At 40.3% G+C, this 13,358-nt stretch overlaps 1 protein-coding gene across 7 annotated transcripts in view; it reads right to left on the reverse strand.

The window, feature by feature from the left end:
* The window catches only part of NELL1 (neural EGFL like 1), a 1,046,196-nt gene that overhangs the window by 380,190 nt on the left and 652,648 nt on the right, over window positions 1-13,358 (reverse strand). For all 7 annotated transcript variants that reach the window (XM_044943466.2, XM_044943468.2, XM_025286290.3 and 4 more), the window contains one exon: window positions 3,143-3,265. In XM_044943466.2, coding sequence (XP_044799401.2) covers window positions 3,143-3,265 — 123 coding nt within the window. The remainder of the gene's footprint in view (window positions 1-3,142; window positions 3,266-13,358) is intronic.

Genomic DNA, 13,358 nt, shown 5'->3' on the forward strand with positions numbered 1-13,358 from the left:
TTTACCCCTGAAAAAGGACAATGCCATCAACCTCCCAGGGTTATGGTGGGAATTAATAAGATAATATATGTGAACAATTCCACAAGGTGTCTTGCACATACTTGATGATTGTTGTTGAAGCTGGGAGAGTATTTTTCCATCTCCGTGAGAAAAACAAAACAAACCAAAACTCCTTACATGGGCAGCAGTCACCAGGAAAGCCCATCTAAGAGAATTTTCACTAATTAGCATTGTTCAAGAAACAGTTGCCTGTGTTTTGCTTGTTAATAGAAGTGTTAGCAGTGTTCATTTCTACCCAGATGTAGCCAATTCCATGAACAACACCATGTCTAGGAAAGCTTTAAACATTAAAGAAAAAAAAAGAATTAAAGCTGTCTGATTCTCCTGGTCCAACTCCCTCTATAAATGATTCAGTTACAAGTGGAAAACTCAACTGTAAAATGTATGCCTTGAAACAGGCACATAGCTGGGTACCTCAGTCACAAGGCTGAGATTCAAGCCAACTCATGGACTGCCTTTTCCTTGTCCTTCATCATTGTACCAGCAATAATACTGTCTTCACTTTTATAGCATTTGATAGTTTAAAACAGTGATATATATTCCTTTAATAATTCCTTGCAATAACACTACTGGATAAATGTTGAAGCTGATATTGACCCAATTGTAGTATGTAAAAATACAGACGTGACAACCCACCAGTAAGGAAATCAGGTCTAAACCCCACCTCGCCACGTCCTTTGGCAAATTTTTCATCTCCGCAGCAATGGCTCCCCACACAACACTGACGAAATGCAAGATTCTCCTGATTTTATTGAGGTTTACATGACTGATCATGAGAATTACATTAAGAAAATGATTAGCCCTAATTTATAATTTTTGGGGAAGATGTATTTTCAGAGTCTGTGGACACCAGGAATTTTATTTGAACTCATATTTTTTGCAGTGAGGACTTTCAAATTCCACAAAATGTGATGCCACAACCAAGCACATATGGCAAGAGAGGGGCTGGCCAACAAACGCACTCACCTGATGCAACCACTATCATTTATGAGGTAAGATCGCTCTGAACAAAATGCATTAAGATCAATTCCCTGCGTTGCTCCTCAGATTTACAGCATTAGATCTCATGCACCAGCAGGGGCTTGATATTCCGTGGAATTATATTAATGTTTACATTCCTTTTTCGTTTTGTTTTAGAAATATATTCAAGTCTTCTTTTAAACACTGAGTGCTAGTTTCTTTATTTGACTCATGGAATTTTTTAAAAAACATACAAATATTACATATATAAATCCCCATTAGAGGAGACACAAACAACACTGAATTCATAGCAATAAGTGAATGTTCTTTTTCACCTGTCCCCACGGTTAATAAGGCGACATGCATGGTTGCCATGTCACTGCATTTACATAAATATATGTATAGATATTTATAAATAATAAATTAGCCAAGTGATGACACTATATGTACTGTCCTATAACTTGGTTTTATTTCTTTTTCTTTTTTTCTTAAAAGTATGTCTTTTAGTATGGTGTGTATATGCATGTGCATGTATGTGCATACATATGCTCAGAATTTCAAACCACTGTATTCTATTCCATGAACCAATACTCCAAATAAATTAAATCATTCCACCACTTCCAGACACTTGAGCTGTTTTTAGTTTTCAGTGAATACAAATAATGTAGTGAAAATATCCCTGTACGTGCATTTTTTTCTCCCTCAAAAGCATATGCTTGGAACATATTTCAAGAAGTAAAATCAATGGAATCAAGAGAATCTCTCTAAGACCCTTCAGATTTACTTTAAAAGTAGATTGATTTTGTCAACTTGCCATTAAAAACTTTCACCCATTTCCCTTTCAGTCATGCATGAGGCTGTTTACCCCAACCTCACTGAGACAGAATACAATCAATATAATAAGATTCACCTCTAATCTAATGCATGAATATGGTGACTTAGCCACTGTATATTATTTCTCATCATCATTATGTCATCTCTGCCGAAGAATACTGCTAGAGTGCTGTGTGTCCTTGAGTAAGTTACTTAACCTTTCTGTGTCTCAATAGTGTGACCTCTAAAATGGGGAGAATAATAATACCAAAGGGTTATTTCCTGTTTTTTGTTTGTTTGTTTGTTTGTTTGTTTTTTAATATAGATCTTGCCTCTTTTTCAGTGTGATGTCTGTTTCCTCTGGGCTGATTGAGTCAGTGAATGATCGCTGATGCTTACAGTGTGCCGGGTACCATTCTAGTTGATGGGAAAAGAGCAGGGAGAATGACCGAGCGGTCACTCTCACAGAGCTTATGAGGGGACAGAAAATACAGAAATATAAACACATCGATGTATAATGTTCTGAGAGGCTGGGTTAGTTAAGACAAATAAAGGAGGGTATGGGACTGAGAAGTCCTAGAGGTCTATTCCAGATAGAATGATCAGATTAAGTCTCTGAGGATGGTAGAGACTTGAGTAGAGACCTGAAGGAAATGAGCATGGAGGTGGGGTGGGGGAGCCCAAGCACACAGCCTCAGATAGGAAAGTGGCTGGCATGTGCAGGAATAGAGAGGAATAAGGCGCTGGTATAGAGAGAGAGTTCAGGAGAGAGAAGAGAGAAAAGCTGAGTGGAGTCAGAGACCAGACTCTGACTGCTCCCATTAGACAGCAGAGTAAGGGGAATTTATCCTGAATGCAGACAAAAACCAGAGCACTGGCCTCTGAATTGTTCCAAACACAGAGAGCGGCTGAAACTTTTAGCATCATATCCCAGCAGATACCTAGAGAGTGGCCATGAGTGGGGTCCTCTTGGTGTCTGAGCAGGGCTCTCAGAGAACAGACGCCCACCTCAGCCACCAGCGCATCCATCACAAACACAAGCAAACAGACAAAGCTGGAGACAGCCACCAGGATGTGGGACCATGCTCGACCCACAAGCACATCGTCTTCCTTCTAGCCCAAAGTCAGACTCAGAGCATTTTTATTCTTCTCTGATGCACAGCGCCCTTGCCCACTGACCCCACCAGAGACAGGAACCTTGGTCTGGGTCAATCACCAGAAGGACAGAAAGGACCTGTGACAGGAGCACCAATAACCCAGGCAGGGAGGCAGCTCATGGGCAGCCTCACCCCCGCAGCAACCAGCCTACCTCTGCAGATGGTCCCGTTGCCCACGTAGCCTGGTTTGCAGGTGCAGCTGTGTCCTTGGACAGTGTTGGTGCAGATGGCATTCTCATCGCAATTATGCTGCCCGCTGCCGCAGTCGTCATGCTCTGTTTGCAGGGTAAGAAAGAGAGACACCTTTTCAGAAGTTGGAATCTCTGACGTTGGAAAAGCTAGCTGGAACTCACCAGGTAAGAATGAAAGTGACTACCATGCATTGGGACCTTGAAATCTCAACAGCTCTAGATGATGTATGTTATTATCTTCACTTTGCACGGAAACAGACTAAGTGTCAGAGAAGTCAAGAGATTTATCCAAGTCACAATGTTTCCTAAGTGCTGCTCTAAGGTCACTGCTTCTTTCATGGCTGCAAAGGTTTCTGCAGAGGCTCCAAGGCCGGGTTCTCAAGGGGTGGCGAGGAGAGGTGTTCAATTCTGCATCTTTTCTTCCTCCTAGAAACATTTGACAATGTCTGAGGATGTTTGGTTGTTGTGCTTTGAGAAAGGTGATGCTATTGGCATCTAGTGGATGGAGGGCAGGGATGCTGCTAAGCGTTCAACAATGCACAGGACAGCGCGCCACAACAAAGAATTCAACCAGTCTGATATAGCAACAGCCCCAAGGCTGGGAACCTTCCTGTAAGGTTGAGGAAAAGAAAAGGAAAAGAAACTCACAGGAGAGAGCCCATGGCTTCTTTAGAACATGTTGGTTGGAAACCTTGGAAGCTTCCTGGGTAAAATCTGAAACTGGCCTTTATACAAAGAGAGCAAGGAGAGACCAAAGAAAAAGGCAGACACTCCAGACTGTGAGACACAGATTTAATAAGCAAGGGGACTTACATATGAGGCTGGTCTTGGGTGGGTGCAAGACCAGTAGATTTCTGCACTTGCCCACCAGATCTTAAAAGTGTATATAGAGGCCTTAATGGGGTTCAGTCACGTATTACATCCTGATGGTCTCAACAATATCTTGCTCTTTCAGGGCTGTGTCCTTGAAACAGCTCTGACTGTAGGAACAGTGGCCAGAATATGTATTACAAGGACAGGGATTGCATGTGGAGGCTCTGATTGCCAGGATTCAGCTAGTGGCCCAACCACCTGTCTCATCCTCTCAATATCCTTCTCTGAAAGAACAAGGAGGGTAAAACTAAAGAGGAAGGACAGCAAATACAGCCTAGCAGAGGAGCACTAACCATTTTCACAGGGTTCAGAATTTAACCACTCTGCTGATGCCTGAGGTATAGTAATATGGTTGTGTGTGTGTGTGTTAGTTTCTTAGTCATATCCGACTCTTTGCAACCCCATAGACCACAGCCCACCAGGCCCTTCCGTCCATGGGATTCTCCAGGCAAGAACACTGGAATGCGTTGCCATTTCTTTCCCCAAAAGAAACTATAGAAAGAAAGAAAGGGAAGTCGCCCAGTTGTGCCCGACTCTTTGCAACCCCATGGACTGTAGCCTACCAGGCTCCTCTGTCCATGGAATTTTCCAGGCAAGAGTACTGGAGTGGGGTGCCATTTCCTTCTCCATATATTCAAACAGTCATAGCATCCTTAATTCACAAGACACAAGGGAAAGTATATCTAACACTATGAAACAGACTGAAAGATTCCCAGTTAGAAATCAAGATTTCACAGATAACTACACTCTCGACCCTCATCACTGGGAAGTTTTTATATTCACCTAAATGACTCCTCTATAAATAAATAATATGATAAATTTTATTCCCTTTACTCCCTTTAACATCTGCTACTAGGACTTAGAAATTTTAAGGAGAAAAATCAAGTAGGGTTATTGAAGTCATAAAAGACTATAAAACAATAGTTGAAATCCCAGCTAGAAACCTCAAAGAAAACAACACTAACTGAACAAAACTAAACTCTCAATATAGTTTGTTAAGCAAACTATTAGATCAATGTAGCAATCAAGTGAAAAATGACTATCTTCATTAATTTTTTATTTTAAATTTCCTAACAGGGACTAGGTTAAAGAGTCCTAGAGAAAAGTTAAATTCTGCAAAGTAGAGCTGTTTCAGTCACCCACAAGCAATAAGGTCAAGTAGATACTTGCCCATTGCTCTTAACACCTTGCATTTTTCCAAAGAAAATTTTTCTTAAGGCCGGAAGACCAACTCAAACTGTCAGAGGATGTGCACATGTTAGCAAGCAGTGTGAGGGGAGGAGATTTATGAAGACACACTTCTAGTCAGCGCTCAAATCATCTTCAGGTTGTTCCAGAAATAGTAGAGCCCTGTGAATGTCTGACCACATTTACAGACCTAGCAAGCACCTCATAGGTACAGGTGCAATACCAAAAGACGCTAGGAACACAAAAAAGTCTAAGAATAAAGGATCAGACTCCAAGAGTTTTCAATATACTTATTCAAATCCACTTAGTAAATAATTATTAGAGTCTGCATTGGGACTACAAATGAGTAGATATGGTCCCTGCTCACATGAACATTTTAATAGGTCACCAGACAGCAATATGTCACTAACCAGAACACAAGGGAGAAGCACTGAGTTATAAGTGGGTGACCTTATATTTTATCATATAAACAGAACATATTTTAGAGTGAAAGGGGACTTTGCTAATAACTACACTGGAATAAGAGGCATAACTCAGAATTTCCTAGGCAAACGAGCATGTGTGCTTATGTTTGCTAAGAGAAACAAAGGTAAATCAAAAAGTTCACTGGATGGAAGAAATGCCTTCTAATAGGCAGAAAAATCTTCTTGAAAGATACAGTATTTGAACTAGCCTTTTAAAAATGGTCATGGTTTTCTCAGCCAGAAATACTCAAGAAGGGCACTCCAGGTAAAACAACAGTGTGGAGAAATGTATGATTTTATGCAACATTCCAGAAGTCTGGTCCATTGTCATCTTTCCAGTCTCCAACCATCCCACTCCCATCATCAGCTTAATAAAGGCATACTTAACAAATAGAATTGAAAGATACCGAAAATGTACAATGTAATAATTTGATATACAGTCGGAAAGGATTATCCCATTGGGTTAATTAACACACCTATCCTGTTATCAGTGAGGAAGGCTTTCTCACCTCTGCTTGCTATTCTTGGGAACTCTGCATTCAAATAGGCATATCTTTCCCTTTCTCCTTTGCTTTTCACTTCTCTTCTCTTCACAGCTATTTGTAAGCCCTCCTGAGACAGTCATTTTGCTTTTTTGCATTTCTTTTTCTTGGGGATGGCCTTGATCCCTGTCTCCTGTACAATGTCATGAATCATTCTTTGGCAGTGTCAAAGAATGCACAAACTACTGCACAAATGCACTCATCTCACAGGCTAGTAAAGTAATGCTGAAAATTCTCCAAGCCAGGTTTCAATCATACATGAACCGTGAACTTCCAAATATTCAAGCTGGTTTTAGAAAAGGCAGAGGAACCAGAGATCAAATTGCCAACATCTGCCTGATCAGCAAAAAAAGGCAAGAGAGTTCCCGAAGAACATCTATTTCTGCTTTAATGACTATGCCAGAGCTTTTGACTGTGTGGATCACAACAAACTGTGGAAAATTCTTCAACAGATGGGAATACCAGACCACCTGACCTGCCTCTTGAGAAATCTGTATGCAGGTCAGGAAGCAACAGAACTGGACATGGAACAACAGACTGGTTCCAAATAGGAAAAGGAATACATCAAGGCTGTATACTGTCACCCTGCTTATTTAACTTACATTCAGAGTACATCATGAGAAAAGCTGGGCTGGATAAAGCACAAGCTGGAATCAAGATTGCCGGAAGAAATATCAATAACCTCAGATATGCAGATAACACCACCCTTATGGCAGAAAATGAAGAAGAACTAAAGAGCCTCTTGATGAAAGTGAAAGGGGAGAGCGAAAAAGTTGGCTTAAAGCTCAACATTCAGAAAACCAAGATTATGGCATCTGGTCCCATCACTTCATGGCCAATAGATGGGGAAACAATGAAAACAGTGACAGACTTTTTTTTTTTTTTTTTTTTTGGACTCCAAAATCACTGCAGATGGTGACTGCAGCCATGAAATCAAAAGACATTTCCTCCTTGGAAGAAAACTTATGACCAACCTAGACAGCATATTAAAAAGCAGAGACATTACTTTGCCCACAATGTTCTGTCTAGTCAAAGCTATTTTTCCAGTAGTCATGTATGGATGTAAGAGTTGGACTCACATAAAGAAAGCTGAGCACCGAAGAATTAATGCTTTTGAACTGTGGTGTTGGAGAAGACTCTTGAGAGTCCCTTGAACTGCAAGGAGATCCAACCAGTCCATCCTAAAGAAAATCAGTCCTGAATATTCATTGGAAGGACTGATGCTGAAGCTGAAACTCCAATACTTTGGCCACCTGATGCAAAGAGCTGACTCATTTGAAAAGATCCTGATGCTGGGAAAGATTGAAGGTGGGAGGAGAAGGAGATGACAGAAGATGAGATGGTTGGATGCCATCACTGACTCAATGGACATGAGTTTGAGTAAACTTTGGGAGTTGGTGATGGACAGGGAAGCCTGGCGTGCTGCAGTCCATGGGGTCGCAAAGAATCAGATTCGACTGAGCAACTGAACTGAACTGATCCTGTTATCTCCCACTATTCTTGATGCAAAGCCCCTTCTCTGATGAGGTAGCCTTATCACTATCTTACAAGTGTATAAGTTAATTACTACCTCTCTAGTTTGTCATGAGTTTTCTGGACTCAAAGTACTCTCACAATGAAGTGAAAAATCTATGCCCTTGCCTGGCTTCAAATACCATTTCATATGAATAGTCTTGCCGTGCAGGCTTCCATGCGCCTTTGACACCATAAGAATTTAACCCATCTTGGAGCTTTTAATAAATTTAATGTCTTGTATCACTTTGGAGGCAATGATATCACAATATGGTGATGAGATTTGCAAGCTTTATCATGAATGTCCTATGAACTAGTTAACTTTGAGGAGACAAACTGTAGCAAATCTTCTATAACCCAGATTTTACCTCCCTCTACTTCACATGTGCTGTGCTAAGTCACTTCAGTCGTGTCAGACTCTTTGCAACCGCATCGACTGTAGCCTACCAGGCTTCTCTGTCCATGGGATTCTCTAAGCAAAAATACTGGAGTGGGTTGCCATGCCCTCCTCCAGGGGATCTTCCCAACCCAGGGATCAAACCCAGGTTTCTCTTGTCTCCTGCACTGGCTCTTTACCACTAGCTCCACCTGGGAAGCCCTACTTCACATAAAAATAGTGAACCCAGAGTGCCCAGCACTGAGCTAAATGGTGGCAGTGGTGGTTTACTTACTAGTTATGTCTGACTTCTGTGACTCCATGGACTGCAGCCCACCAGTTTCTCTGTCCACGGGATTTCCCAAGAATACTGGAGTGGGTTGCCATTTCCTTCCCCAACTGAGCTAAAAATTATCATATATGTGTCATTTAATTCTTCCAACAACCACAGGAAATATGCTTATATTTACAATGAAGGAATGAAGACATTATTAAATTTAAAGATTACATTATTAAATACTCTACATCACAAAACTACCAAGTGGAGGGGTTTGGACTTATGACTCTAGACACTGGGGAAGTGATCCTATGATGCCAAGAATAAAGACTGTCTTTTCCTGTACTGGCCCCAAATACCCAATGAAAATCCAATCTATCCTCAAAGGACAAGGTTTTCAAAATATTCCCCCTCTATTATCTTTAGTCACGCCTAAGTTTTCAAAGTTATCAGCACCTTCAAAACTATGTTTGACAGAGAAGGCAACAGAAGAAATGGTCTCCTCCTAAAAATCTCAAATTCCCTTCCAGCTGCTGGAGATGCTGTAGACAGTGTGAGACAAGCATTTGTGACAGGTGGCAGGACATAGAGGCAAGAGGCTTTAGAAGCACACAGCCTGGGTTAGATGATCCTGGATATGCCACTTACTGGCCATAGGCATTTGAGTGACTCAAACAGCCAGTGTCTTCTAGTTTCTATATGTAAAATGTGAATAGGATACAACCCATCTCCCAGGGTTGTGATGAGGACTCAGTTAATATAGATATGATATTTATTATAGCATTGTAACTAGTAAGTGCTCATTTTATTATCATTGTTACTACTACCACTAGTATTGCTATTTTCCCCACTATTATTAGTTACTTGTGAGCAGACTTCATTGTTGAATGGTGGTTAAGCTGGTTAAGAAAATTCGCTTTTTCTTTAAGGGCTGGAAGTTCAGGCAGGAAAGCTATGAACAGATAGAATTCTAAATACACTTAAATTAGAATACCTCTTTGAAGATATTGGGCTTCCCTCATAGTTCAGTTGGTAAAGAATCCACATGCAATCCAGGAGACCCCGGTTCAATTCCTGGGTTGGGAAGATCTGCTGGAGAAAGGATAGGCTACCCACTCCAGTATTCTTGGGCTTCCCTGGTGGCTCAGTTGGTAAAGAATCTGCCTGCAATGTGGGAGACCTGGGTTCGATCCCTGGGTTGCAAAGATCCCCTGGAGAAGGGAATGGCTACCCACTCCACTATTTTGGCCTGGAGAATTCCATGGACTGTATAGTCCATGGGTCATGAAGATATTAAACAAAGAAATATTTGCTTAGCTTCAATTACAGTTCCCAAGAAACAAGACTATAGATTGGGAAGGTGAAGGATTCATGTTTAGGATTGTTGACATACAAATCAGCTTGATTATAGTAAATTTGGAGTATCAAACCACTCAGGACAAAGAAATAATGATATTGTCAAACTCTCCATACTGATGATAATTATTGCTATGTTGGCTAATATTTAATTTAATTAATATTTAATTAATTACTTGGCTAATACTTAATGAGTACTCATTAAACATTGTCATTATCACGTGGATCCTTTCTCCTTCCTTCTCTTTTTCATGGGATGGCTCAGAAGGACTCCCATCCACTTCTGTAACACAGTAATCAACAGCCATTTTCAATTAACACACTTTTTCTTAGTGAATTAAGCAGGATCCAAACATGCTACTGAAACAGTCACTACAGCTGTGACTGCAAATCTCTTACGTTTGGGATCTGACTGGCCACAGCTTCACTTTGTTCAAAGTAATCCAGTTTGCATTAAAAAAAAAATGTTATAGTGACCTCACTGGGATATGCCAAGCAGGTCTTATAAGTCATATTTCACAGATGAAATTGGAGTTTGGAGCATCTATATGTATATAGATAATAAGTTGTATGTTAAAGACTTGAACCCCAATATCCTCGTTCTTTCTCTTGCATTCTTTCCAAACCCCAGAGTATTATGAAGCTATTCAAATGTCTACAGTGTTGGTCACAATGTAAATAATTTCTTTTACCTTAAAAAAAAAAAAAAAAGAAACCATAGACGTACAGGAAGCCGCAAATGTAATACAAAGTGCCCCTTATCTCCTTCACCCAGTTCTCTCCACAGTGCCGTCTTATACAGCAGTAGCGTCATATCTAAACCAGAAAACTGACATCCATGTATCACTGTTAAGTAGTCTACAGAACTATTCAGTTCCTACCACGTTTTCCAACTGCATTCACGTTGTGTTTATGTATATGTGGGTGCATTTCTAAGCAATATTAACTTGGTATAAGTTTGTGTAACCACAACCACCAGTCATGCTATGTCTTTGTACCTATCCACACTACACCTCGTCACCCCCAGTTCCTGGCCCCTATCAACCACTAATCTGGTTCTCCACAGCTGTCATTTAGACAATGTGATAGAGTGGCATTACACAGTTAAGTAAACTTTGAGACTGACTGTTTAAAAAATAGATTTAATGCCCTTGAGTTGCATTCAGACTGTTGTAGCTTCAATAGCTCATCCCTTTTTACTGCTGTGTAGTATTCCACTGGAGCGATGTATCAGTCTGTTCAACCATTCACATGCTGAAGGGACTTGGATTGTTTCCTGTGCTTCACAGCTCTGAAAAAAGGTGCTGCAAACATCTGTGCACAGGCTTTTATGTGGCTATATTTTCATTACTCTGGGATAAATATCCAAGAGTGTGATTATAGGGGCATCTGGTAAGTGCACATTTTGTTTTGTAAGAAACCACCAAATGAACTTCCAGAGTGGCTGTACTATTTTACATTCCCACTCTCAATGCATGAGTGATCATTTCTCTACATCACTGCTAGCACTTGGAGCTGTCATTTTTACGATTTTAGTCATTCATATTGTGTGTGTTATGATACCGCATTAAGATCTTAATTTGCCATTTTGCTAATAGCCAATGATGATAGCATCTTTCCACATGTTCCTCTGCCATCTATATCTTTGGTGAAATGTCTTTTGCTGATTTTACAACTGGATCTTTTTTTCTTTTCTGTTGAGTTTTGAGAATTCTTCATATATGCCAGATATAAAGCCTTCATTGGATACGGGATTTGCAGATATTTTCACAGTCTCTAGCTTGTATTTTCATCCTGGTTGCAGCCTTTCACAATGCAAAATGTTTTACTTTTGATGAAATTCAATTTACCTATTTTTCATTTTATTAATAGTGCATTAGATATCACATGTAAGAACTCTCTCTAGCCCTAGATCTCAAAGATTTCCTCCCATTTTTTTCTTAACAGTTTTGTACTTCTACGTCATAGATTATAAGTTCGTGACCCATTTGGAATTTATTTTTGCATATGGTAAGAAGCTTAGGTTTTGGCCTATGCATGTCATTTGTTGAAAAGGCTACTTTTGCTTCATTGAATTGCAAAAGCTTTTGTCAAAAACCAATTGTTTGTATTTGCATTCTTCTCTTTCCTGATTCTTTATTCTGTTTCATTGATTTGTGTGTGTATTCCACTGCCAATTCCACACTGCCATGAGTACTGTGAGTATAGAAAGCCTTCATATCATACAACGGTAATTCACTTTACCCTTTCCATTTTGTTTTAGTCATCTTAGTTCCTCTCCCTTTCTGCATATATTTTAGATACTGTTTGCCCATTTCTAGAGAAAATCTTGTTGGAATTTTCACAGGAATTTTATTAAATATATAGGTGGAGTATTGACATCTTTACTATATTGAACCTTCTAACCTGTAAACACAGTATGTTTCCCCATTTACCTACACTTTTATTTCTTCCATTGGTGTGTTGCAATTTTCAGTACACAGACCCTGTACATGTTTCATTAGATTTATAACTAGGAATTTCACTTTATTTCAGAGTGACTGTATATGATGTTATTTTTTTAATTTTAATTTCTATGTATCACTTGATAGTATATAGGAATAAAATCAATTTTGTGTGTTAATCTTGTACAGCTTGTGACTCTGCTGAACTCACTTATTAGTTGTACGATTTTCCTGTAGATCCCTCGGAATTGACTCCATAGACAAGCATGTCATCTGTAAATAGGATTAGCTTTATTTCTTCCTTTCTGATATGCATGCCTTTTGTTTCCTTGTGCTGCCACCTTATTCTGTCGGCTAAGATCTCCAGTGCTGTGTCACACAGGAGTGGGAACACACCATCACTGGGCTGTGCCCAGTGTGAGGAAGAAACTAATCAGTCTTTCAGCATTAAGTGTAATGGCAGCTGCATGTCGTACAGCCTTGTCCATCCTGGGTGGAGGTGGAGGTTCTGATGGACCCCCTGGCACTGAAGCTGGGGCGAGACAGACTGCCCACAAACCTTGCCTTGCCCTGGCTTTGCACAGTCTGTGTGCTGCTGGACAGGAGGGGAGGCCCAGCTCCATGTGGGGCCCACCAACATCCCCACAGAGAGGGACCTAAAGTACCACCTGCTTCTGCCAAGCAGATTTCCTACTATCATATGGTTCAAGGAGGGTGAGTTTTCAGAAAGGTTTTCTGTTCTATTAGACTCCCTTTTCTCGTTCTTTCTCTAGGAGCAGTCTCTCCTCTGTGCCTATCTGTGGATTCAGGTTCCAGACTTCTTCAGCTCCCCATCTGAGAGACACCAAAGGCAAAACAAAAACAGGGAACTCAATGCATTCTTGTTCATCTCCCAGAGCTGCTATGTAGTCCTTCTTCTTCTACCCACCTTTCAGAGTCTACCTGGGAATTTGTTGTGTTATATCCAAGGGTTTTTTAGTTGTTAAGGACCTGGGAGGAATGAGGATAGTCCAACTTGCCCAGAACCATAAGTCTTCAGTGTGTTTAATTTTTAGGAAAATATTCACTTTCCTTCACTTTTTCAAAGAGACAAATCACTAATAATTGGAATTTTTCATAAACATGAACACATTTAATTGTTTAGC

This window comes from Bubalus bubalis, chromosome 5, assembly GCF_019923935.1.
Source record: "Bubalus bubalis isolate 160015118507 breed Murrah chromosome 5, NDDB_SH_1, whole genome shotgun sequence".
NCBI classification, from domain to species: domain Eukaryota; kingdom Metazoa; phylum Chordata; class Mammalia; order Artiodactyla; family Bovidae; genus Bubalus; species Bubalus bubalis.